Source organism: Pseudophryne corroboree, chromosome 10, assembly GCF_028390025.1.
Source record: "Pseudophryne corroboree isolate aPseCor3 chromosome 10, aPseCor3.hap2, whole genome shotgun sequence".
Taxonomy (NCBI): Eukaryota; Metazoa; Chordata; class Amphibia; order Anura; family Myobatrachidae; genus Pseudophryne; species Pseudophryne corroboree.
The window spans coordinates 173,062,227-173,089,398 of record NC_086453.1 but is presented as its reverse complement, the minus strand read 5'-3'; the positions used below and the strand labels follow the sequence as shown (position 1 = coordinate 173,089,398).

General features: G+C 45.8%; 1 protein-coding gene across 3 annotated transcripts in view; it reads left to right on the top strand.

Moving 5' to 3' along the window:
• Positions 1 to 27,172, top strand: part of FOXJ3 (forkhead box J3) — an 886,133-nt gene that overhangs the window by 454,612 nt on the left and 404,349 nt on the right. For all 3 annotated transcript variants that reach the window (XM_063942940.1, XM_063942939.1, XM_063942941.1), the window contains exon 4: positions 24,841 to 24,915. In XM_063942940.1, the coding sequence (XP_063799010.1) occupies positions 24,841 to 24,915 (75 nt within the window). The remainder of the gene's footprint in view (positions 1 to 24,840; positions 24,916 to 27,172) is intronic.

Genomic DNA, 27,172 nt, shown 5'->3' with positions numbered 1-27,172 from the left:
TGTTGTCCTGTGGTTTTGATTGTTGCCTTTACATACCAGTCACAAATCTAAGTATAGTTAAACACAGATGAATGTAATTATCACTTACGCGTGGCTTGGTGGCCACAGCTCTTCATTCTCCTTTTTATTGTCAAAATATAATGGCGGATATAAGCAGTGGAGGCTGCTGTGTGGTGCTATTCTACACCGTGACTCGGCAGGAGCCGGAAGCTTGCCAAGAATCATCTATAGTATAGCAGGTTAATTAACACCTATTAAGTGCAGTGGAGTGGATTCTGGTAAGGCTTGGCTCTGTAGGGGTTAACAAATTGATGTGTTTTCTCACAGGGTAGCTTTATAGTATATAATTTTTTCTTTTTTTTTGCAGTACTTTAGTTTCTGTAGCTTCCTTTTCATGTCCCTGTAAGTGTCGATTTGGCAGCTGGCTCTTGAGCTAATCAGTAAATTTAATGCTAAGACTGAGCCTGGTATGAACTCAGCAATGCCAAGCTGCTGTGTCATATATATATTTTTTTAAATAAATCAATACAGGTTGAGTGTCCCATATCCAAATATTCAGAAATACGGAATATTCCGAAATACGGACTTTTTTGAGTGAGAGTGAGGTAGTGAAACCTTTGTTTTTTGATGGCTCAATGTACACAAACTTTGTTTAATACACAGTTATTAAAAATATTGTATTAAATGACCTTCAGGCTTTGTGCATAAGGTGTTTATGAAACATAAATGAATTGTGTGAATGTACGCACACTTTGTTTAATGCACAAAGTTATAAAAAATATTGGCTAAAATTACCTTCAGGCTGTGTGTATAAGGTGTATATGTAACATAAATGCATTCTGTGCTTAGATTTAGGTCCCATCACCATGATATCTCATTATGGTATGCAATTATTCCAAAATACGGAAAAATCCCATATCCAAAATACCTCTGGTCCCAAGCATTTTGGATAAGGGATACTCAACCTGTACTAAACATTTTCAAAGTAATCCAAGGTAAAGATAATTTGAGCTGATGTTGTGATTTCCACATCATATTATACACATTTATGGGAGAAAGTGGTGTTTCATTATGCTTGTAGACCTTGTAAGAATCCTGGGATCGGTAGGATTTCCCAACGAATAAATTATTTTTAATTTAATGGGTATTTTTTCATACCTATTAAATGTCCTTAAATTAAATTTTCTTTGCTGATATAGTTTTTCTAGTACTTAAAGATTCTGGAATTGAATGTGTTTTGTACAGGAGAACTGAGTGGGTGTTCCTCTGTACCAGATGGATACTTATTGCTGCATAGGCTACTATGGTAATAATTACATCCCTGATCTGAGACTGCTTAATGAACGTGTTGCCAACGTTCAGTTATAGTCAATGTACAAGGATTTGTCTCTTCATCATTACTGTATTTGGTAAAGGGAACACGGCCACTGGGGACAGCAATATTGGGTTATTCACCGATAATGCTAGCTAAACATGACTCTTATTTCTTTATTCACAGTTCTGGGTAGGAAGCTTAGACATATATATTGGTGTAAATTTTGTTTTATTACGTTTGTTTTCACAAGTCTTCTCAGATCGTGACACATCTACCACATGCTTGTGCCCACTAACATATTTCTCTGAGTAAACAAATCACGTGCACTCCTCTCCTGAAATATTATGTAGTGATATTAGCATTCCAATAACCTAGTTTAATAAAAGTGATTCTGGGGTCACATTCATGAGCAGGCGATGAATTTCTCTATCGTCCTAGTGGATGCTGGGGTTCCTGAAAGGACCATGGGGAATAGCGGCTCCGCAGGAGACAGGGCACAAAAGTAAAGCTTTTCCGATCAGGTGGTGTGCACTGGCTCCTCCCCCTATGACCCTCCTCCAGACTCCAGTTAGATTTTTGTGCCCGGCCGAGAAGGGTGCAATTCTAGGTGGCTCTCCTAAAGAGCTGCTTAGAGAAAGTTTAGCTTAGGTTTTTTATTTTACAGTGAGTCCTGCTGGCAACAGGATCACTGCAACGAGGGACTGAGGGGAGAAGAAGTGAACTCACCTGCGTGCAGGATGGATTGGCTTCTTGGCTACTGGACATCAGCTCCAGAGGGACGATCACAGGTACAGCCTGGATGGTCACCGGAGCCGCGCCGCCGGCCCCCTTGCAGATGCTGAAGTTAGAAGAGGTCCAGAATCGGCGGCTGAAGACTCTGACAGTCTTCTAAAGGTAGCGCACAGCACTGCAGCTGTGCGCCATTTTCCTCTCAGCACACTTCACACGCTGTCACTGAGGGTGCAGGGCGCTGGGGGGGGGCGCCCTGGGAGGCAAATGTAAACCTATATACTGGCTAAAAATACCTCACATATAGCCCCCAGAGGCTATATGGAGATATTTAACCCCTGCCAAACTTCACTAAAGAGCGGGAGACGAGCCCGCCGGAAAAGGGGCGGGGCCTATCTCCTCAGCACACAGCGCCATTTTTTCTCTCACAGAAAGGCTGGAGAGAAGGCTCCCAGGCTCTCCCCTGCACTGCACTACAGAAACAGGGTTTAAACAGAGAGGGGGGCACTAATTGGCGATATAAATATATATATAAAGATGCTATTAGGGAGAAACACTTATATAAGGTTGTCCCTATGTAATTATAGCGTTTTTTGGTGTGTGCTGGCAAACTCTCCCTCTGTCTCTCCAAAGGGCTAGTGGGGTCCTGTCCTCTGTCAGAGCATTCCAGGTGTGTGTGCTGTGTGTCGGTACGTGTGTGTCGACATGTATGAGGACGATGTTGGAGGAGGCGGAGAAATTGCCTGTAATGGTGATGTCACTCTCTAGGGAGTCGACACCGGAATGGATGGCTTATTTAGGGAATTACGTGAAAATGTCAACACGCTGCAAGGTCGGTTGACGACATGAGACGGCCGACAAACAATTAGTACCGGTCCAGGCGTCTCAGAAACACCGTCAGGGGTTTTAAAAAAAAACAAAAAAAAAAAAACGCCCGTTTACCTCAGTCGGTCGACACAGACACAGACACGGACACTGAATCCAGTGTCGACGGTGAATAAACAAACGTATTCCTCATTAGGGCCACACGTTAAGGGCAATGAAGGAGGTGTTACATATTTCTGATACTACAAGTACCACAAAAAAGGGTATTATGTGGGAGTGAAAAAACTACCTGTAGTTTTTCCTGAATCAGATAAAATAAAATGAAGTGTGTGATGATGCGTGGGTTTACCCCGATAGCATATATTGGCGTTATACCCTTTCCCGCCAGAAGTTAGGGCGCGTTGGGAAACACCCCTTAGGGTGGATAAGGCGCTCACACGCTTATCAAGTGGCGTTACCGTCTCCAGATACGGCCGCCCTCAAGGAGCCAGCTGATAGGCAGCTGGAAAAATATCCTAAAAAGTATATACACACATACGGTGGTTATACTGCGACCAGCGATCGCCATCAGCCTGGAGATGCAGTGCTGGGTTGGCTTGGTCGAATTCCCTGACTAAAAATATTTTATTGATATAGAGCATTTAATAGGATGCATTCTATATATATGTATGCGAGATGCACAGAGGGATATTTGCACTCTGGCATCAAGATAAGTGCGTTGTCCATATCTCCCAGAAGATGTCATGGACACGACAGTGGTCAGGTGATACAGATCCCATACGGCACATGGAAGTATTGCCGTATAAAGGGAAGGAGTTATTTGGGGTCGGTCCATCGGACCTGGGGGCCACGGCTACAGCTGGGAAATCCAACCTTTTTACCCCAAGTTACATCTCAGCAGAAAAAGACACTGTCTTTTCAGCCTCAATCCTTCCGTTTCCCATGTGGGCAAGCGGGCAAAAGGCCAGTCATATCTGCCCAGACATAGAGGAAAGGGAAGTAGACTGCAGCAGGCAGCCCCTTCCCAGGAAAAGAAGCCCTCCACTGCGTCTGCCAAGTCCTCAGCGTGACGCTGGGGCCGTGCAAGCGGACTCAGGTGAGGTGGGGGGTTAGTCTCAAGAGTCTCAGCGCGCAGTGGGATCACTCGCAAGTTGACCCCTAGATCGTACAAGTATTATCCCAGGGGTACAGATTGGAGAGTCGAGACATTTTTTCCTCGCAGGTTCCTGAAGCCTGCTTTACCAACGGCTCCCTCCGACAGGGAGGCAGTATTGGGAAAAAATTCACAAGCTGTATTTCCAGCAGGTGATAATCAAAGTACCCCTCCTACAACAAGGAAAAGGGTATTAGTCTTCCACACTATATTGTGGTACTGAAGCCAGACGGCTTGGTGAGACATAGTCTAAATCTGAAATCTTTGAACACTTACATAAAAAGGTTCAAATCAAGATGGAGTCACTCAGAGCAGTGATAGAGAACCGGAAAAAAGGGGACTATATGGTGTCCCTGGACATCAAGGATTACCTCCATGTCCAAATTTGCCCTTCTCAACAAGGGTACCTCTGGTTCGTGATACAGAACTGTCAATATCAGTTTCAGACGCTGCCGTTGAATTATCCACGGCACCCCGGGCCTTTACCAAGGTAATGGCCGAAAAGATGATTCTTAAAAGAAGAAAGGCATCTTAATTATCCCTTACTTGGACGATATCCTGAAAGGGGCAAGTTTCCAGAGAACAGTTGGAGGTCGGAAAAGAACTATCTAAAGTAGTTCTACGACAGCACGAGTGGATTCTAAATATTCCAAAAATCGCAGCTGTTTTCCGATGATACGTCTGCTGTTCCTAGGAATGATTCTGGGCATAGTCCAGAAAGAGGTATTTCTCCTGGAGGGGAAAGCCAGGGAGTTATCCGACCTAGTCAGAAACCTCCTAAAACCAGGCCAAGTATCAGTGCATCAATGCACAGGAGTCCTGGGAAAAATGGTGGCTTCTTACGAAGCGATTCCATTCGGCAGATCTCACGCAAAAACTTTTCAGGGGGATTTGCGGGACGAATGGTCCGGATCGCATCTTCAGATGCATCAGCGGATAACCCTGTCTCCAAGGACAAGGGTGTCTCTTCTGTGGGGGCTGCAGAGTGCTCATCTTCTAGAGGGCAGCACATTCAGCATTCAGGACTGTGTTCTGGTGACCACGGATGCCAGTCTGAGAGGCTGGGGAACAGTCACACAGGGAAGAAATTTCCAAGGAAGTGTGGTCAAGTCTGGAGATTTCTCTCCACATGAATATACTGGAGCTAAGGGCAATTTACGATGCTCTGAGCCTAGGAAGACCTCTGCTTCAAAGTCAACCGGTGCTGATCCAGTAGGACATCATCATGGCAGTCGCCCACGTAAACAGACGGGGCGGCACAAGAAGCAGGAGGGCAATGACAGCAAGGATTCTTCGCTGGGCGAAAAATCATGTGATAACACTGTCAGCAGTGTTCATTCCGGGAGTGGACAACTAGGAAGATTTCCTCAGCATGAATGAATTCCACCCGGAAAAGTGGGAACTTCATCTGGAAGTTTCCACATGTTTGTAAACCGTTGGGAAAGACCAAAGGTGGTTATGATGGCGTCCCACATGAAGCGCCAGGTCTAGAGACCCTCAGGCAATAGCTGGGACGCTCTGGTAACACCGTGGGTGTACCAGTCGGTGTATGTGTTCCCTCCTCTGCCTTTCATACCCAGTGTATGGAGAATGATAGGAAGGAGAGGAGTAAGAACTATACTCGTGGCTCCGGTTTGGCCAAGAAGAACTTGGTACCCGGAACTTCAAGAGATACTAGAAAGGATCTTGATTCAGCAAGAATCATGTCTGTTCCATGACTTACCGCAGCCGCGTTGACGGGTGAACGCCGGATCCTAAGGGAAAAAGGCATTCCGGAAGAGGTCATCCCTACCCTTGTCAGAGCCAGGAAGGAGGTGACCACACAACATTATCACTGCTTAGGTGAAAATGTGTTCCATGGTGTGAGGCCAGGAAGGCTCCACGGAAGAATTTCAACTAGGTTAATTCCTACATTTCCTGCAAACAGGAGTGTATATGGGTCTCAAATTGGGGTCCATTAAGGTTCAAATTTCGACCGGTCGATTTTCTTCCAGAAAGAAATTGGCTTCAGTTCCTGAAGTCCAGAAGTTGTTAAGGGAGTACTGCATATACAACCCCCTTTTGATGTCTCCAGTGGCACTGGGCGATCTCAACGTAGTTTGGGATTCCTAAAATCACATTGGTTTAAACAACTCAAATCTGTGGATTTGATATATCTCACATGGAAAGCGACCATGCTGTTGGTCCTGGCCTCGGCCAGGCGAGTGTCAGAATTGGCGGCTTTATCTCACAAAGCCATATCTGATTGTCCATTCGGACAGAGCAAAGCTGTGGACTCGTCCCCAGTTTCTCCCTAAGGTGGTGTCAGCGTTTTACCTGAACCAGCTTATTGTGGTACCTGCGGCTACTAGGGACTTGGAGGACTCCAAGTTGCTGGATGTTGTCAGGGCCCTGAAAATATAGTTTCCAGGTCGGCTGGAGTCAGGAAATCTGACTTGCTGTTTATCCTGTATGCACCCAACAAGCTGGGTGCTCCTGCTTCTAAGCAGACTATTGCTCGTTGGATTTGTAGTACAATTCAGCTTGCACATTCTGTGGCAGGCTTGCCACAGCAAAAAATATGTAAATGCCCATTCCACAAGGAAGGTGGGCTCATCTTGGGCGGCTGCCCGAGGGGTCTCGGCATTACAACTCTGCCGAGCAGCTACGTGGTCGGGGGAGAACACGTTTGTAAAATTCTACAAATTTGATACCCTGGCAAAAAAGAGGACCTGGAGTTCTCTCATTCGGTGCTGCAGAGTCATCCGCACTCTCCCGCCCGTTTGGGAGCTTTGGTATAATCCCCATGGTCCTTTCAGGAACCCCAGCATCCACTAGGACGATAGAGAAAATAAGAATTTACTTACCGATAATTCTATTTCTCGGAGTCCGTAGTGGATGCTGGGCGCCCGTCCCAAGTGCGGATTATTCTGCAATACTTGTACATAGTTATTGTTACAAAAATCGGGTTATTGTTGTAGGAAGCCGTCTTTCAGAGGCTCCTTTTGTTATCATACTGTTAACTGGGTTTAGATCACAAGTTGTACGGTGTGATTGGTGTGGCTGGTATGAGTCTTACCCGGGATTCAAAATTCCTCCCTTATTGTGTACGCTCGTCCGGGCACAGTACCTAACTGGAGTCTGGAGGAGGGTCATAGGGGGAGGAGCCAGTGCACACCACCTGATCGGAAAAGCTTTACTTTTGTGCCCTGTCTCCTGCGGAGCCGCTATTCCCCATGGTCCTTTCAGGAACCCCAGCATCCACTACGGACTCCGAGAAATAGAATTATCGGTAAGTAAATTCTTATTTTTGATAACAAAAAAAAGTCTCACCCTATTGAAATGCACTATAGGACAATTGCAGCCTACGGGTAAATCAAGATATAGGATTGGTAGATTCTGACAGCTCTGTTTCCAAAAGCACATGATCCAGCTTACATAGTAACATAGTTTCTGAGGTTGAAAATAGACAATTTGTCCATCAAGTTCAACCTAGTGGTGGTCTCCTACACTGTATTATTCTATTAGCACTAATTTTATACGTTGAAAATGATGAAAAAATGGCCTTTATTTATTTTAAATATAGTGCGCAATCTACCCACCATAACCCTGTATATCCTTATCCATTAAGAATTTATCTAGCCCATTCTTAAAAGTGTTGACAGAGTCCGCCATTACCACTCTCTCAGGCAGGGAGCTCCAAATGCGTATTGTCCTTAGTGTGAAGAAACCTTTTCGTCTTATTGTGCGAAATCTCCTCTCCTCTAACCTAAGCGGGTGTCCACGTGTCCTCTGTGTTGATCTTACCAAAAACAGATCCGCCGTAAGCTCTGTGTATTCTCTCCTTGTATACTTGTAAATGTTGATCATGTCCCCTCTTAATCTCCTTTTTTCCAATGTGAACATGTCTAGATTAGCAAGCCTTTCCTCGTATTCTAGCTTTTCCATCCCCTTATTTGGTCGGCCGCCTCTGAACCTTTTCTAGTTCCAGGATATCCTTTTTGTAGTATGGTGCCCAAAATTGTGCACAATATTAGAGATGTGGCCTCACTAGGGCTTTATATAATGGGAGTATAACACACTGATCCCTTGCATCAATTCCCTGCTTTATGCATGCTAATACCTTGTTTGCTGCAAACCTACTTTGGGTACTACTGCTAAGTTTGTTATTTATGAGAACACCTAAGTCTTTTTCCAGTACAGAATCCCCTAGTTGTACCTCATTTAGTATGTAGGTGGTATTTTTGTTCTTGCTAACAAAGTGCATTACCGTACACTTGTCTGTATTGAACCTTATTCTTAATTTTGCTGCCCATGCTTCCAGTTTAACTAAGTCTTTTTGAAGTCTTTTTTTCTCCCTCCGAATTTATAACCTTACACAGTTTGGTATCGTCTGCAAAAATGACACCATGGTCTCTAGACCTACTGCTAGATCGTTAATGAAAATGTTGTACAATAGTGATCAAAGTACGGACCCTTGTGGCACACCACTTAGTACTTCAGTCCAATTTGAAAAAGTTCCATTTACCACAACTCGCTGCTCCCTATTATCTAACCAATTTCTAACCCAAGTGCATATTGTGCTTCCTTTTTAGCTTGGTGGGGTTATAAGTAATTCAGTGCCAGAAGGGTGCTGGTGGAGGGACTCCTGATGATTGGTACTTTGTTAGCTTCATTTGTATTTAAACCTGCCCTAATGAGGCCCGGATTACTGCTGCCTCAAACAAGTTTTGTTTCTGTAATAAATAAATAAATAAATATATATGTATGTGTATATATATATATATATATATACAGGTTGAGTATCCCATATCCAAAATGCTTGGGACCAGAGGTATTTTGGATATCGGATTTTTCCGTATTTTGGAATAATTGCATACCAAAATGAGATATCATGGCGATGGGGCCCATGTCTAAGCACAGAATGCATTTATGTTTCATATACACCTTATACACGCAGCCTGAAAGTCATTTTAGCCAATATTTTTAATAACTTTGTGCATTAAACAAACTTTTAATACTTTGTGTATTAAATTAAGTTTGTGTACATTGAGTCATCAGAAAACAAAGTTTTCACTATCTGAGCCTCAGTCCAAAAATTCGGAATATTCCGTATTTCGGAATATTTGGATATGGGATACTCAACCTGTATATATAAATTATAAATGCAGCGGATCAGTAGTGTTTAAGCTATTCTTTATATTGAATATATTAATTATGTATTTTGTGGTCCCGAATCACTGATTAGGATAATTACAGGAAGTGATGTAGGTAATCACTTCCTTAACCATACTGGCCTATATAGATGTTATGTCCCACTTGTACACTACCAGTTGATGAAGTCAGATTGGCCGAAAAGCGTTGGGCGATACCTGATACTACTACAAAATTATCAGCTAAGCTATTTCTTATATTTATCCTCCTATCCTATCCTTGATATACACAGCTAATAGATTTTTTTTTATATATATATTTATATATTTTAAAGTATCCATTTTTTTTTTACAAAGCTTTTTATGTCTCCCAGAGTGTCTTTTATAAAAAGAACATCTAGGTACACTTAATAATCCACCTTGCTGCTAGATTAATATTTTGTATTTTTCATTTTGTATTTTAATTGTCACTTTTGAAATAAACCCTGTACATACCTTATTATAATTACGTAGACTCTGTACATATTTACGCCACCAATGGTCTCTTAGAAGTATGTGTGTGTGTGTGTGTGTGTGTGTGTGTGTGTGTGTGTGTGTGTGTGTATATATATATATATATATATATATATAAAAATAATAATGGAAAGTTTCTTGGGCAAGTTTAAAAGAAATTCATGTTCTGTGTGTTTTTCTGGGTTGGTGTGATTGCAAGGGCTTCATGAACAATAAATGTCACTTTAATTGATTATTCCAGGACAATCTGCCTGTGCTGTGTCTTTGGCCGCTTTTTTCATCTGTGTTCTTGACTAATTACGTGTACGGACAGTGAGAAGGGGGCTGGAGGAAAAGAGCAATGCTTAGTAGTAATTAGCATATCAAGTTCATTACTTATCTGTGTGCCTATCACAATCTGGCCAAGGTGGGAATTATTTTATTTTTCCCTTAGACTTTTGCAACCTCTCAATGGGCATCTTGTACCAGGAGCTCTATAGGTCATGCTGTGACTGCCATCTGAAAACACTTAAGTTATTCTGAAACTGAATGGATGCAAGGTATGAGATTCTGGTGAATGGTGTTTAGAAATTGATAAAAGGGAGGTTTTCTTGCGCATCATTTTCTGTATCTACTCGAAGATCGACTTTTTTTGGAGTATTGTGGGAAACTCTCACTTTAGCTGTCAGGAGGCTACGGCTGCGTTTTTTTGCGGCATCTGCATCTTTGTGCTTATTTTGTGGACGATTTTCTGAACACTGAGACTTACATCACCTTCTGGCGGGAAAATCTATCTCATTACGTCTTTAGATGCACCATTTTTGCACCATCGCAACTTGAACTGACCCTATGACAGGTGCAGGTTCTCCGTCTGAATATGGCTTTCTGTGTGAGCGGTTGTTCTTCTTTGGATGCAGCTGTTTACAGTACAAGCCCATATCTGTTTAGACGCCTACCTATTAGCTCCCCAGAATGCCCACTGATTTCCACAGACCGTGCATTTCATTCTGTTCTGCATCTCTGCGTTCTAACAATTGGGACACATGTGCATTGCGACTCAGTCTGAATGCTGCAATGCTCAGAGAACGCACTGTAACAGCCCAGTTATGCCCCTCTAGTCACTGCATACGATCAGGCTCAGATTGAGCATCAATATTGTTGTCCACAAGTTACTGCTGCCTCAAACAAGTGTCGTTTCTGCAGCAGGGTACACTGTGTTCCACAGGGAATACATTGGGGTGTAGAGATGGCTCTTGATCCAGGTACCAACAGGTTAAAGCTTTAGCTGTCCCAGGATGCATTGGGGCCTCCTCTATAATCCCGCCTCCAGGCACTGTGAGCTCAGTTTCGAGTTGGTCAACAGGAGGGCTGCGCTGGGCAGCCCTGAAAAATAAACAAAAAAAAAAAGCTTTCTAAGAAGATTTCAAGGGGAGCAGCTCTGTTACATGTCAGAGTGACAATCAGCGCTGCGGCTCCATCACCTCCCAAGCGGCGTCGCATACTCCCGCTGCTGACTTCCAGGGTACTTGCGGCGGAGACGCTTCCGGCTCTAAGCACACGGTTGCAGACGTTCTCCTGGTTCGCGTGGCTGCTTCGGGGAGGAGGTAAGAGGGTCCCCCAGGCGGGACCCACTACTAAATCGCGTTCCGTTTGCAGTCTAGGGAGACTGACTGCGACGCTGGCACCAAGTTTAATAAGACTCTGTAGGACCAGGCGGTGAGGACCAGCATATGGGAGCCGGCGCTTGACCTGTAGCCCCTCCCCCGGCCCAGGGCGCCATCTCTAAGCAGATTTTCCTGCCATGGAGCTGCCTTCCACTCTGAGACGCTGGGCGCCATCTTAGGTATAGCTGCAGCAGGTCTCCAGGACTGCAGGGCAAGGTCTCCCTTGTAAAGCCGCCTGTCTACAGCGCTGTAACTTTACAAACACTATTCTACATGTCTTTATACAGACAAAGTTAGTTAAGAAAAAGTGCGCCTATTACATAATATATTGTACGAGTATTCTGATATACACCTCCAGTCTAGGACCGCGCTGTTTTTTTAAAAATAAATAAATATATACATACACACACACACACACACACACACACACACACACACACACACACACACACACACACACACAGTGTGTGTGTGTGTATATACATATATGTATGTGTGTGTATATGTATATGTATGTATGTGTGTATATATATATATATATATACACTAGTCCAGTGCAGTTTTATTGTTATAACTAATAATTATCCACATTGTGACTGTGTGTGCCTGTATCTGCTGTGTAGATTTCATTTTCAGTGTTTCCTAGAGATATCTATCACTAAATTCAGTACCAGGTGCATCAGGTTCAATTATATAGTGCGTCTCAGTATTTACCGGTTATACGTATTATACTGTGTACTTGGTCACCTACAACCGGATTTATTCGCAGGTGTTGTGTACTGGGGACTCTGTCACATACTAAAGAATTTATTCGCAGGTAGTGTACTCTGTCTGCCTTTATCATACTCATATGCTCTATTGTTGCTTTTACTGAAATGTCTAACAAAAAGGGCAGTAAATCTGTGGACGCTCTCGCATCATACAGGGTATGCACCAAGGATTTATTTGAGGGGGAAGTTTTACATGATGGTTTGTGCAATGTGTGCCATACCTCTGCCAGTCAGTCTGCAGCTCCTGCAACCAATCAGGAGCCACCCTGGGCTAAGTTCTCAACTCTGTTGGGTATTCTGGTGGACCGCCTTACGCCTACTGTGGGATCACCTGTGCCACTACAATCACAAATTGTGCCTATGGTTAATCCACCTTGGGTGGATAATTTGTCTAACCAGTTGCAGAAATTAAATCAATCTTTGGTTAGACATAAATCTGCTATAGGTCACACTCGTGCCCCTGGGTCTTCTAAGCGGGCTGCTACTTCCTCACAGTCCACGCATCTCCCAGAAGTTTCTTCTGATGAGGATGGGTAAATAACTGTAAGATACTGAATCAAATGCTTCTGACAAGGAACCTTCTTTACTGGTGGATGTCCCTGACTTGGTGGTTGCTATTAGACAGATCCTCCAAATATCTGATGATGATGAGGAGAATTCCACTGCGGTGTCTAAGAAGCGTGACAAGTTTAAACGTCAGAAGGTAACTAAAACTCTATTACCACATTCTGACCATTTAGTGGACATACGCCGAGAACCCTGGTCTGAGCCAGGCAAGAAATTCCCCCTATCTAAAGGGTCCTTAGCTCGATATCCTCTCCCTGCAGAGTTATGTAACAAGTGGGAAAATCCACCGCCGGTGGATTCCCATGTCACCCGCCTGGTGGTATCTTCTACTCGACTACTGTCCCCTCACTGAAGGAATCGACAGACAAACATGTGGAGGACTGCCTGAAATCTATTTACTCCCTAACAGGTGCTATACATTGACCCACTATTGCTACCTCCTGGGCTTTGGGTTCAGGCACTGGAGGAAGAGCTACCAGATTAATTATCTGACATGGCCAGACAATATCTGTCTCACATTACCGCTGCCTATTATATGAAGGAAGCGTCCTCTGAGGCAGGTGTATTGGCGGCATATAAACCTCATTTATCTATCTGGCAACAGCGGACAAGGGGCCTGGGCACTGTCCGGACCCCCGCCAGTGTCAAAAAGTTTAAAGATTAGCGGGTCTGAAGCGCGCCATTAAGGGGGCGGGGCTTAGCCCACACAGCACACAGCCCGACGCCATTTCTCTTCACATGGCTGCAGAGACGCTGGTCCTTCCTCACACTGCTGTAACAAGTAACAGGGTGGAAAACGGGGGGCGCACAGCTATTTTAGTGCATTATTCTAGTTTATAAAAGCGCTGCAGGTCTGGGACATTGTCTGTAGTGTTTAGACCGATTTTTGGGCGCTGGGGTGTGGGCTAGCTATATCTCCCTCTGTGTCTCTCTGACAGGCTTTGCTGTAGGTCTGTCCCCTATAGGCCCAGTGTGTCTTCGTGTGGTAGGTGCATGTCTGAAGCGGAGTGCTCCTCCCAGGAGGAGACTGTGTTGGGGACACAAAAGGCTGTGGGAGTGACCCTGTCGGCACCGCCGAGACACCGGATTGGGTGAATCTTTTGAGTGCTTTGAATGCAAATGTGGCTCTGATTAATAAAAGATTGGATAAATCTGAGTCTCAGAACTAGGCTTGGAAGAAATCCGTAGAGGATGTGTTGTTTCAAGTCCAGACCCCTTCGGGGTCACAAAAACGTTAATTTGCCCAGCTGGCAGACACGGATACCGACACGGACACTGACTCAAGTGTCGACTATGGTGTTGCCAGATTAGATCCAAAACTGGCAAAGAGCATTCAGTACATGATTGTGGCTATAAAAGATGTATTACATATCACTGAGGACCCTGCTGTTCCTGATACTAGGGTCTGTATGTTTAAGGGGAAGAAACCTGAGGTAACTTTTCCTCCCTCTCTTGAACTGAACGTGCTTTGTGAAAAGGTTTGGGAAAACCCTGACAAAAAGTTTCAGATTTCCAAAAGGATTGTTGTGGCGTATCCGTTTCCCTCTGGGGATAGGGATAAATGGGAGTCATCCCCCATTGTGGACAAAGCTTTACCAGGGCTGTCCAAAAAGGTGGATTTTCCGTCCCCTGACACGGCAGCCCTAAAGGATCCTGCGGATTGTAGGCAGGAAAATACATTGAAATCCATTTATATCTCCACGGGTACACTACTCAGACCAGCCATTGCATCTGCGTGGGTGAGTAGTGCTATCGAAAAATGGACAGATAACCTGTCGTCTGAATTGGATACCCCCGATAGGGATAACATTCTTCTGACGCTAGGTCATATCAGGGAAGCTGCAGTCTACCTAAACGAAGCTGCGAGAGATATTGGCCTCTTGGGTTCACGGGCCAATGCCATGGCAGTCTCGGCTAGAAGAGTATTGTGGATTCATCAATGGAATGCTGATGCTGACTCCAAAAAAGCTATGGAGTCTCTACCGTTTAAAGGTGGTGTATTGTTTGGTGACGGCCTCGCTGAGTTAGTATCTACGGCTACCACGGGTTAGTCATCATTTTTTCCTTATGTGCCTGCACCACAAAAGAAAGCAGTATCAGATGCAGTCCTTTCGGCCCTATAAATACAGAAAAGGCAGAGGGTCTTCCTTCCTTGCTACTAGAGGAAAGGGTAAGCGATCACCGGCCGTGGCCGGTTCCCAGGAGCAGAATTCCTCCCCGGCTTCTGCCAAGTCCACCGCATGACGCTGGGGCTCCTATGCGGGAGTCCGCACCGGTGGAGGCACCTCTCAGGCTCTTCAGTCAGTTCTGGGCTCGTTCGGGCCTAGACCCATGGGTTTTAGAAATAGTATCCTAAGGGTACAAACTGGAGTTTCAAGACGTCCCCCCTCACCGATTTTTTAAATCAGCCTTACCAGCTTCTCTTCCAGACAGGGAAGTGGTATGCGCCGCAATACAAAAATTGTCACAATTGTCACAATCAAATCATTGTCAGGGTTCACCTGTCGCAACAGGGAGAAAGCTTTTATTCGAGCCTGTTTGTGGTTCCGAAGCCAGATGGCTCAGTCAGACCAATCCTTAACCTCAAATCCCTCAATTACTACCTAAAAAAAATATTCAAATTCAAGATGGAATCTCTCCAGGCTGTGATATCTAGTCTGGAGGAGGTGGATTTTATGGTGTCTGTAGACATAAAGGATGCCTACTTACATGTTCCCATTTATCCCCCACTTCAGGCTTACCTGAGGTTTGCAGTTCAGCATTGTCATTACCAATTTCAGACGTTGCCGTTTGGTCTGTCCACGGCTCCGAGGGTTTTCACCAAAGTAATGGCCGAAATGATGGTTCTCCTGCGCAAACAAGGAGTCACAATTATCCCGTACTAGGACGATCTCCTGATAAAGGCGAGATCCAGGGACCAATTACTGTAGAACATTACGCTTTCCCTGAGAATTCTGCAGCAACATGGTTGGCTCCTAAACTTGCCAAAATCGCAGTTGGTTCCGACAAGACGGCTGTCGTTTTTGGGGATGATTCTGGACATAGAATTAGAGAGTTTTTCTTCCAGTGGAGAAGGCTCTGGAAATTAAGAACCAGGTCAAACAAATTCTTAAACCAGCAAGAGTAACGATCCATCAATGCACTCGGTTGCTGGGGAAGATGATAGCGGCCTACGAGGCCATTGTTTGGCAGATTCCATGCCAGAGTGTTTCAGTGGGACCTATTGGACAAGTGGTCCGGGTCCCATCTGCACATGCACCGAAGGATAACCCTGTCCTCCAAGACCAGAATCTCACTCCTGTGGTTGCTACACAGCTCTCACCTCCTAGAGGGATGCAGGTTCGGGATCCAGGACTAGATCGTAGTGACCACGGATGCGCGTCTCCGAGGCTGGGGAGCAGTCACGCAGGGGGAAAGCTTCCAGGGAAAATGGTCAAGCCAGGAAATGTGTCTACACATAAACGTGCTGGAGTTGCGGGCCATTCACAACGGCCTTCTGCAAGCGGAACATTTTCTTTGCAATCGTCTCGTCTTATTTCAGTCGGACAACATAACAGCAGTAGCGTACATAAACCGCCAGGGCGGAACGAAGAGCAGAGCGGCAATGGCAGAGGCCACAAAGGTGCTCCGTTGGGCGAAAAGGCATGCAAGCGCTCTGTCAGCGATCTTCATTCCAGGAGTAGACAACTGGGAGGCAGACTTCCTCAGCAGACACGATCTCCATCCAGGAGAGTGGGGTCTTCATCAAGAGGTCTTTGCAGAAGTGACAAGTCTTTGGGGAATTCCTCAAATAGACATGATGGCGTCTTGCCTCAACAAGAAACTTCAGAGATATTGTTCCAGGTCGAGAGACCCTCAAGCAATAGCAGTGGACGCCCTAGTGACACCGTGGGTGTTTCGGTCAGTGTACGTGTTTCCTCCGCTTCCACTCATTCCAAAAGTGCTAAAGATCATAAGTAGAACAAAGGTTCAAGCGATCCTCATTGTTCCAGATTGGCCAAGGAGGGCTTGGTATCCAGATCTTCAGGAATTACTCATAGAAGATCCCTGACCTCTTCCTCTGAGGGAGGATCTGTTACAGCAGGGGCCGTGCGTGTTCCAAGACTTACCGCGACTTCGTTTGACGGCTTGGAGGTTGAACGCCGGATCCTATCCCGAAAGGGTATTCCCAAGGAAGTCATCCCTACTCTTATTCAGGCCAGGAAAGGAGTAACGTCTAAACATTACCACCGTATTTGGAGAAAATACATGTCTTGGTGTGAATCCAAGAAAGCTCCTACGGAAGAATTTCAGTTAGGACGTTTCCTCCATTTTCTACAAGCCGGTGTGGATGCAGGCCTAAAGTTGGGCTCAATTAAAGTTCAAATTTCGGCTTGATCAGTTTTCTTCCAAAAACAATTGGCCTCACTTCCAGAAGTTCAGACCTTTGTGAAAGGCATATTGCACATCCAACCTCCTTTTGTTCCCCCTGTGGCACCATGAGATCTTAACGTAGTGTTGCAATTCCTTCAATCTCATTGGTTTGAACCTTTACAGGAGGTAGAGTTGAAATTCCTTACTTGGAAAGTGGTCATGCTGTTGGCCTTGGCATCCGCAAGGCGGGTGTCTGAATTGGCGGCCTTGTCTCACAAGAGCCCTTATTTGATCTTCCATGAAGATAGAGCAGAATTAAGGACTTGTCAGCAGTTTCTGCCGAAAGTGGTGTCATCGTTCCATTTGAACCAACCTATTGTGGTGCCAGTGGCTACTGACGCCTTGCTGGAATCGAAGTTTCTCGATGTAGTAAGAGCTTTGAAAATTTATTTCGCCAGAACTGCTCACCTTAGGAAAACAGGCTCTGTGTGTCTTGTATGCTCACAATAAAATTGGGGCTCCTGCTTCCAAGCAGACTATTGTGCGCTGGATCTGTCATAGGATTCAGCAAGATCATTCCACAGCTGGATTGCCGTTACCGAAATCGGTGAAGGCCCATTCTACAAGGTAGGTGGGCTCGTCCAGGGCGGCTGCCCGGTGGGTCTCGACATTACAACTTTGCCGAGCAGCTACTTGGTCGGGTTCGAACACCTTTGTGAAGTTCTACAAGATTGATACCCTTGCTAATGAGGACCTCATGTTTGGTCAATCGGTGCTGCAGAGTCATCCGCACTCTCCCTCCCGTTCTAGAGCTTTGGTATAAACCCCATGGTTCTTGATGTGACCCCAGCATCCTCTAGGACGTATGAGAAAATAGGATTTTAATACTTACCGGTAAATACTTTTCTCTTACTCTGTAGAGGATGCTCGACGCCCGTCCCACTGCGTACTGTATCTGCAGTTATTAGTTGTGGTTACATACATGTTGTGTTACGTTTATGGTCAGCCTGTTGCTGATGTTGTTCATGCCTTTGACTTGCGTTGTGTTAAATGCCATGTTGTACGGCATGCTTGAGGTGTGAGCTGGTATGTATCTCACCTTAGTTTAACTATAAATCCTTTTCCTTGAAATGTCCGTCTCCCTGGGCACAGTTCCTATAACTGGAATCTGGAGGAGGGGCATTGAGGGAGGAGCCAGTTCACACCCCTTTGATAGTCTTAAAGTGCCCATGTCTCTTGTGGATTCCGTCCATACCCCATGGTTCTTGATGTGACCCCAGCATCCTCTACGGACTAAGAGAAAAGGATTTACCGGCAGGTATTAAAATCCTATTTTCGTTCCTTTCGGCCTCATGAGAATGCAAAAGGTCAGAACAAAACAATCCTGGGCAGCCCATAAGCCTGCTTTTAAACAACGTTTACCAAAGTTTCACACATGTGCCTGTGTAAGAATGATTATAGATGTTGTGTAAAAGGACCAGAAGTGAAAAACAAACAATCTAAATAACACTGCTTTTAAACAAGACAAGCGTACCGCATGACAGGGCGGGCCTCCTCCTGAGGGATCCAAGGGTGGGAGGCCGACTTCAACAGTTCATCCAGGTCTGGATAAAGACCACTGCAGAAGCATGGGTGCGGGAAATCGTCTCTCACAGGTGCGCAGTCTCCTTCAAGAGACGTCCCCCTCACCAGTTTTGCACCACGGTTATCCCTTCGGATCCGTTAAAAGCGCACGCTTTACAGTTGGTTGTGAGTTCTCTCCTGGATACAGGAGTGGTGGTGCCGGTACCTCTGTCCCAGAGAGGCAAAGGATACACTCGACCCTGTTTCTAGTTCTGAAACCCAATGGGTCTTTCCGGCCTATACTCAACCTCAAATCATTGAACAAATTTGTGAGAGTATCCAAGTTCTGTATGGAAACTCTGCGCTCAATTCTACTAGCCATGGAACCCGGAGACTATATGGTATCCCTGGATGTACAGGATGCATACCTGCATATACCTATTGCCATGTCGCATCAGCAATATCTGTAGTTTGCTATTGGCAACATCCACTATCAGTTTCAGGCTCTGCTATTTGTACTGGCTACGGCCCCTCGGATTTTCACCAAGGTTATGGCCGTGATGACGGCTCATCTCCGTCGCCATGGATCAGGATCCTGCCATATCTAGATGACTTGCTGATCCTCGCAAACTCCCACGATGTCCTTCTCAGCCATCTACAACTGACAGTAAGCTTCCTACAAGCCCACAGGTGGCTCATCAATTGGAAGAAGTCCTCGCTGGTCTTAGCTGAGAGCATGGTGCACCTGGGGGCACTGCTGGACGCACAGTCAACGGCTGTTTCTGTCTCCAGAGAAGATCCTGAAGCTTCAAGACAGGATAAGATGCTTCCTTTGTCGGCCCATAGTGTCGATACATTCGGCAATGCAAGTACTGGGTCTGATGGTGTCTGCATTTGACATGGTGGAGTACGCTCAATTTCATTCCTGCCCTCTGCAGAGGTTAATCCATTCCAAATGGGACGGCCTACCTCATCAGATCAGGTCTCATGTGATCACTTTGACTCCGGAGGTTCGTCTGTCGCTGACCTGGTGGCTTCAGGACCAGCAATTAAGCAGGGGCCGTCCCTTCTGGATCCCCGACTGGGTCCTGACAACGGACGCCAGGCTGAGAGGATGGGGCGCGGTGTTGGAGCAACACTCTTTCCAAGGTCAGTGGACCAAGGAGTAATCACTCCTCCTGATAAACATTCTAGAGTTGCAGGCAGTGTTCATTGCGTTGTCTCTTGCCCTGCCTTTAGTACAGAACAAGCCTGTTCAAGTACGGTCAGACAACGCCACCACGGTGTCATACATAAACCATCAAGGAGGCACTCTAAGCCGCATGGCAAAGATGGAAGTGTCAAAAATCTTTCGTTGGGCGGAACGCCATCTGCCAGCAATATCGGCAGTGTTCATTCCGGGGTTCCTCAACTGGGAAGCGGACTTCTTCAGTCATCAAGACATGCACACCGGAGAGTGAAGTCTTTGAATTCCTAGTGAACAAGTGGGGCCTACCAGATGTAGACCTGATGGCGTCTCGACACAATCACAAAGTTCCAGTCTTCGGATCAAGGACCAGGGATTCTCAAGCAGCATTCGTGGACGCACTATCCATTCCATGGAACTTTTGGCTGCCTTTATGTGTTCCCTCCAGTGATACTCCTGCCCAGGGTCCTGCGGAAGTTCAAGCAAGACGGAGGAATACTACTTCTAGTCGCTCCAGCGTGGCCCAGACGGCATTGGTTCTCAGACCTGCAGGGTCAATCGATAGAGCGTCCTCTTCTACTTCCTCAACGACCAGACCTTCTCATACAGGGACCTGGCCAGGCTTGGTTTGACGGCGTGGCTCTTGAAGCTACACTCCTAAGGGCAAAAGGATTTTCTGATCATCCAAACTATGTTGAAGGCCCGCAAACCAGGCATCTGCCCGAACTATTACAGAGTCTGGAATTCCTATTTCACCTGGTGTGCTGATAAGAACTATGGTGTTCACAGATTCAAGACGTCCAGAATCCTGGCTTTCCTGCAACAAGGCCTGGACTTAGTCCTTCGTCTGGCCTCCCTCCAGGTTCACATATCTGCCTTGTCTGTGAGGTTTCAGAGAAAAATAGCATCTGTACCTGACTTTCATACCTTCACTCAGGGGGTATTGCAGATTCAACCTCCCTATGTCCCTCCTGTGGCTCCATGGGATTTGTCTGTTTTTCTGAATGCCCTTCAAGAGTCTCCATTTAAACCTCTTGAGTCAGTGGACCTTAAATGGCTTACAGCTAAGGTCCTGTTTTTACTGGCTATTGCCTCTGCCAGACGGGTGTCGGACCTAGGCGCTTTGTCCTGTCGTCCACCCTTTCTGATATTTCATCGTGACCGAGCAGTTCTTAGAACTCGTCCTGTTTATTTACCTAAGGTGGTGTCATCTTTTCACCTTAATCAAGACATTGTGGTTCCGGCCTTCATCTCCTCTGAATTATCCACCAAAGAATGGTCTTTGGATGTGATATGGGCTCTCTGCATATATGTGGAGAGAACTGCCTCTATTAGGAGGTCAGATACCCTTTTTGTACTGTTTGGTTTCCACAAACGTGGCTGGCCTGCGAATTAGCAAACCTTGGCAAGATGGATTATGATTGCACAAGCTTATGCACAGGCTGGACTTCCAGCTCCTGCTGCTATTAAAGCCCATTCTACTCTGTTTGTTGAACCCTCTTGAGCGGCTCACCATGGTGCGTACGCAGAACAGTTGTGCACGGCGGCTACGTGGTCCTCAGGGAACACGTTCATTAGGTTCTATGCCTTTGATACTTCCGCCTCCCAGGATGCTTCCTTTGGACTCCGAGTTCTCATACCCGCTAATGTGCTTCCCCTCCCTTGAGGAACTGCTTTAGGACATCCCCAATGTATTCCTTGTGGAATACTGTACCCTGCTGCAGAAAAAGAGATTTATGGTAGACTTACCATTGTTAAATCTCTTTCTGCGAGGTACACTGGGTTCCACAGGGCGCCCACCCTGACGCACTTAGCTTCTATGGGTTTGTATGGCATTAGCCGCTGGTCCCTTCTCCTGTTGTGAGATTGTGGTTCATTGTGACTAACATCTGCCTTCTCTTTTACCTGCTCCTGCATTTGACTGGTTAACGAAACTGAGCTCACCGTGCCTGGACGTGGGGTTATAGAGGAGGCCCGAATGCATCCTGGGACACCTAAAGCTTTAACCTGTTGGTGCCTAGATCAAGATCCATCTCTGCACCCCGAATTATTCCCTGTGGAACCCAGTTTTCCTCGCAGAAAGAGCTTTAACAATGGTAAGTCTACCATAAATCTCCTTTTCTGTAATATTCATATACTGTATATTAATAATAATGGAAAGTTTCTTAGGCAAGTTTAACGGAAGTTCATGTTTTGTGTGTTCTTCTGGGTTGGTGTGATTGCAAGGGCTTCATGATCAATAAATGTAACTTCTGTTCAACTCTACAGTTACCCTTAATCACCTTTCTGTGTGATTAAGGGTAGTTGTAGAGTTGAACAGAAGTGAATAGTAAATATCTTCCGTATTCCTTGCCACTTAAGGGGGGTACACACGGAGACATCCGTGTTTAAAATCGAAGCAATCTGACAATTCAAATGATAAGTTGAAACCACCTTCTGGAAGAATACTGGCGGGTTTCCTTATGAATATCAAATAAGGTCCCTAGTTCAGTAGCCGAAGCCAGGTCCAGGAAAAACACCCAGTTCCAGGAGAGATATTTTAAGTACGTAGTCTCCATAGGTTCAAACGCGGGAGACTGGAAGAACTCCAAAACCAAGTTGTAAATCCAAAGGTGTTGTAGGTGGTACAAAAGGAGGTTACAGTCATAACACCACCTGCTAAAACGTCTGTGTCTCCGGAATCGAAGGCTAAAGTTTTTGGGAAAAATTTATAAAGTGGAAACCTGTATCTTCAACAATCCCAAGCGCAAGCACACCTCCAGGTCTGATTGGAGAAAACATAGGAAACAGCCTAAATGGATAATCGCGGCGGAGACCTTACTTCTTCTGCACCAGGTAATGCAGGCCTTCCAAATCCTGTAGTAATGCTATAAAGTTACTATTCTTCCGTGCCCGCAGCTTAGTAGGGATTATCGCATCTGGAATACCTCTGCACTTCAGCAATGCCTTCTCAACAGCCTAGCCGTTAAACGTAACCTTCGTACGTTTGGATAAACAAGGAACCTTCCAGAAGTAGGTTGTCTCGTATAGGCCGAGGATGTTGGTCGTCTATGAGGAGAGAGAAATTCCGCATACCACGGCATGTGTGGCCAATCCGGAGTCAGAAAAATTACAGTTGCCTCTTCTCGTCTTATACGCTCGAGGAGTCACGGAAGTAGTGGGAATGGTTGAATAAGTACGCCATGTGCAACAGCCAAGGAACTGTCAGTGCATCCACTGCCACTGTCTCTGAATCTCTGGTCCTGGAGTAATATTGTTGAAGCCTCTTTGTTGTGCCAAGACGCCATGAGATCTACCTGGGGCCACCCCCACCGGGAGATCAGGAGCAGGAACACCTGGGGAAGAAGAGCTCATTCTCCAGGATGTAGGTTCTGTCTGCTTGGGACATCTGCCTACTAATTGTCCACTCCCAGTACGAAGATGGACGATTTCGGCAAGACATAACTCTTCTGCCCAGTGCAGAATTCGAGATACTTCCCTCATCACCACTCTACTCCTTGTACCACCCTGACGGTATATGTACACCACAACAGACACGGACTGTACCTGTATTATCTGACCCCTTTAGCAGAGGGAACCCTTTATACAAGGCTTTGTAGACTGCTCTCAACTTTGTCAGACCAAATTCTGGGTCAGACCAACGCCCTTGAAACCGAGAGCCTATGGTTTCCATCCCCCAACCACAGATGCATGCACCCGTTTCATGTTCCTAAGGAGCGGCCTGCCATTAGATGAGGTGTCTGTAACTACCGCAAGAGAGACATTCTGGACTGAGGGAATAGGTGAGTCATCCTGTCTGTGCACAGGTGAGATCTCGCCCTTCTGGATAAGAGATCCAATAGAAATATACTGTAGTGGAATTAGCCATAATGAATTTCCTTGAATGAGGCTACCATCTTGCCCAGTAGACTGATGCGTAAATGCACCAATACAGGATTGGGTTGCAAGACTTGTCTTATGTGCTCTGTCCAAAGCAGCAACACTCGATGTTCGACTGTGTGTAGGATCATGCTTAGAAACTGGAGCCTCTAAATAGGTTCCAGGTGTAACTTCTAATTGAGGCTCCAGCCATGCTGTATGCATTTAGCCATCCCTGGAATGGGCTTTTATTATTATTATTTTATATCCTGCAGTCGCCATTTGAGAGTGATATATTTTATATCCTTCATATGTGTATATGGTTTTATTGATGTGTATGCATTTTGTGTATGTGTTTTCCATAATAAATAATTTGTTTTTATGAAAATATCTACACAGACAGCACTTTCCTTTTCTGTAATATTTTACTAGTAGATCGTCCATGTAAGGAGTGATATAATTCTTCTCAATATTGTGAACATCCCCTTTTTGAATGCTCACTGAGGCGACAACAGTCCGAATAGCATGATCTGAAATTGATATTGAGAGTCCTGTACTGTGGGGGGCATATGTGTATCTGGCACTGGGGGGGGGGGCATATTTGTATTTGGCACTGTGGGGGGCATATCTGGCACTGTAGGGGCATATGTGTATCTGGCACGCCACTACTGGGGGCATATGTGTATTTGGCACTATTGGGGGCATATGTGTATCTGGCACTGGGGGGGCATATTTGTATTTGGCACTGTGGGGGGCATATCTGGCACTGTGGGGGCATATGTGTATCTGGCACTCCACTACTGGGGGCATATGTGTATTTGGCACTATTGGTGGCATATGTATATCTGGCATTGCACTATTGGGGTCATATGTGTATCACGCCCCCATTTTCATTGGCCACGCCATGTGTGGCATGTGGCCACACCCATTTTTTGGCACGCACACACAGTACCACAAAGAATTTTTTTCCTGCTTGCACCTCTGATTAAAACCCATATTAAATGAATCATTTTTAACAATAGTGATGACAAGTTTTAGTCGCAATTTGTTTATAGCATCCTTTGATTAGCATACAAAATAACATAACAATTTGTTGTGATGTTTTGAAAGATCTGGTAGGTAAGGAAATTTTATGTTCTAAGCCAGAACAAAGTAAAATCTTTTGAATAACATCTTATAACATTCTACCACAGTAGAATGCTGATGTCTCTGTGTTCTATTTTTTGTCTGCAGAATTCTATACGTCACAACCTGTCATTGAACAAGTGCTTTCTGAAAGTGCCTCGATCCAAGGATGACCCTGGAAAGGTAATTATGGCTTGTTCAATAAACAAGTTTAAAATGTAATTTGTTTGTATTTATAAGTATGAGCTGAAATTAACTGTAAGACCATAGTGAGTCAGGTAACTTACAGTGAAAATTATACTGAAAAGTAGGGAAGTTCCAGTGATAAGCCTTTATAGCTTGAATGTAGGAACAGTTGGTAATTATAGTGCTTACTGCTATTTTACTAAAAGCTTACAGTCTATGAAACAGTATACCATATCTCCCAACTTTGACAACGCACCAAGCGGGACACCTCGTCCTCCAAAAATGGGGGTCTGGCTTCAGAGAAAGGGGACGTGGCTTCAGCAAAAAGGGTGTGTGGTTTCACTGTAATGCCTCGATCGCGAGCCACGCCCCAGTTTTCCATCACTGTGGGGGCATGGCCAGTGCTCAACGCTTGAACCTAAATTGACGCCCCCTGTGGGACCACCTGTGCCGCTACCACAGATTATGGTCCTCGCTGTGAACCCGCCATGGGCGGATCAGCTTTCCACTCAGTTACAGCATTTGAACAGATCCGTGTCCAAATCTAAGGGTCACTCTCGCCCGCATAAGAATAAGTCGTCTTCTAAAAGGGCCATTACCTCCTCCCGATCCGCGGCCTTAACTGACACGTCCTCCGAGTAGGATATACTATAGCTTATACTGACCCCTTGGACACTGACGCTGATGTTTCAGATGGGGAGGGGAAATCGTCCGTGGATGTCTCTGATTTGATTGAAGCAATACGGCTCATTGTTCAGGTGGCTGATGATTCTGAGCCTGAGACTGTCTCCAAGAAACCTGATAGGTTTAAGCATAAGAAGGTGGTTAAGCAGGTTCTACCCTATTCTAAACACCTGATTGACATACGTCAGGAATCCTGTGAAAATCCGGGGACAAAGTTTACACCGAATAAGAGACTGTTGGCCCGCTCTCGTCTCTCTGCGGAGGTGTGTAAAAATTGGGAAACCCCTCCGCCTGTAGATTCTCATGTGGCGCATATGGTTGTTTCCTCTGCCCTGCCAGTAACTACCGTCACCTCTCTGAAGGAACCGACGTTTCTTCGGGTGGAGGGCTGTTTAAAAGTGATTTATACCCTGTCTGGGGCTGTTCAAAGGCCTACTATTGCAGCGACTTGGGCTGTTGAGGCGTGGGCTCAAGAACTCGAGGTGGAACTACCTTCTGATGCTTCTGAGCATGCTCGACAATGTCTCTCATATATTGGCACGGCTTCTCTGTACCTTAAGGAGGCGGCCTCCGATGCCGGGGTGCTCGCGGCCAAGGCTGCTACTGCGTCCGTTTTGGCCAGACGTATCCTTTGGTTGAGATCCTGGTCGGTGGATTTGGATTCCAGAAAAACCCTGGAGGTACTTCCTTTCAAGGGAGACATTTTCTTTGGAGAATACCTCAATAAGATTGTGGCTGACCTAGCTACTGCTAAAACAGCCTGCCTACTAGTACGGCTCCTTCCGCACAGTAGGCTAAAAGTACTTTCCCTCGGCCCTTTCGTACTCCAGGTAAAGCAAAAGGTCAGGCGTACCCAAAGCAAGCCCGTACTTCCAGGCCTGCCAAGCCCAGACCGAAGCGTGCTTGGGCCGCCCGTCACCCAGCTTCAAAAACTGATAAGCCGGCCGCATGAATGGGCGGGCCTCCCTCTGTGGGATCCCAGAGTGGGGGGCTGACTTCTAGATTTTACCCAGGAATGGTTGAAGACCACTTCTGATACCTGGGTGAGGGAAGTCGTTGCTCGAGGTTACGCCATACCCTTCAAGAATCGCCCCCCTCATCGATTTTGTCTAACAGATGTGCCTCTGGATCCGGCAAAAGCAAACACGTTGCTCTCGGTGGTACATTCCCTCCTGTCCACAGGAGTGGTGGTACAGGTGCCTCTGACTCAGAGGGCCGAGGGATTCTATTCACCGCTGTTTCTAGTCCCGAAACCGAACGGATCCTCGCAACCCATTCTCAATCTGAAGTCCTTGAACAAGCATGTGCGAATTTCCAAGTTCCGTATGGAAACGCTGCGCTCTATTGTTCTGGCCATGGAGCCTGGGGACTATATGGTCTCCCTGGACATACAGGATGATTCCTAGATATTCCTATTGCGGTATCTCATCAGCAGTACCTGAGGTTTGCAGTGGGCAACCTTCATTATCAATTTCGGGCGTTACCTTTTGGTTTGACAACGGCTCCGCGAGTCTTCACCAAGGTTATGGCGGTCATGACAGCCACGCTACGCCGTCAAGGGGTCAGGATA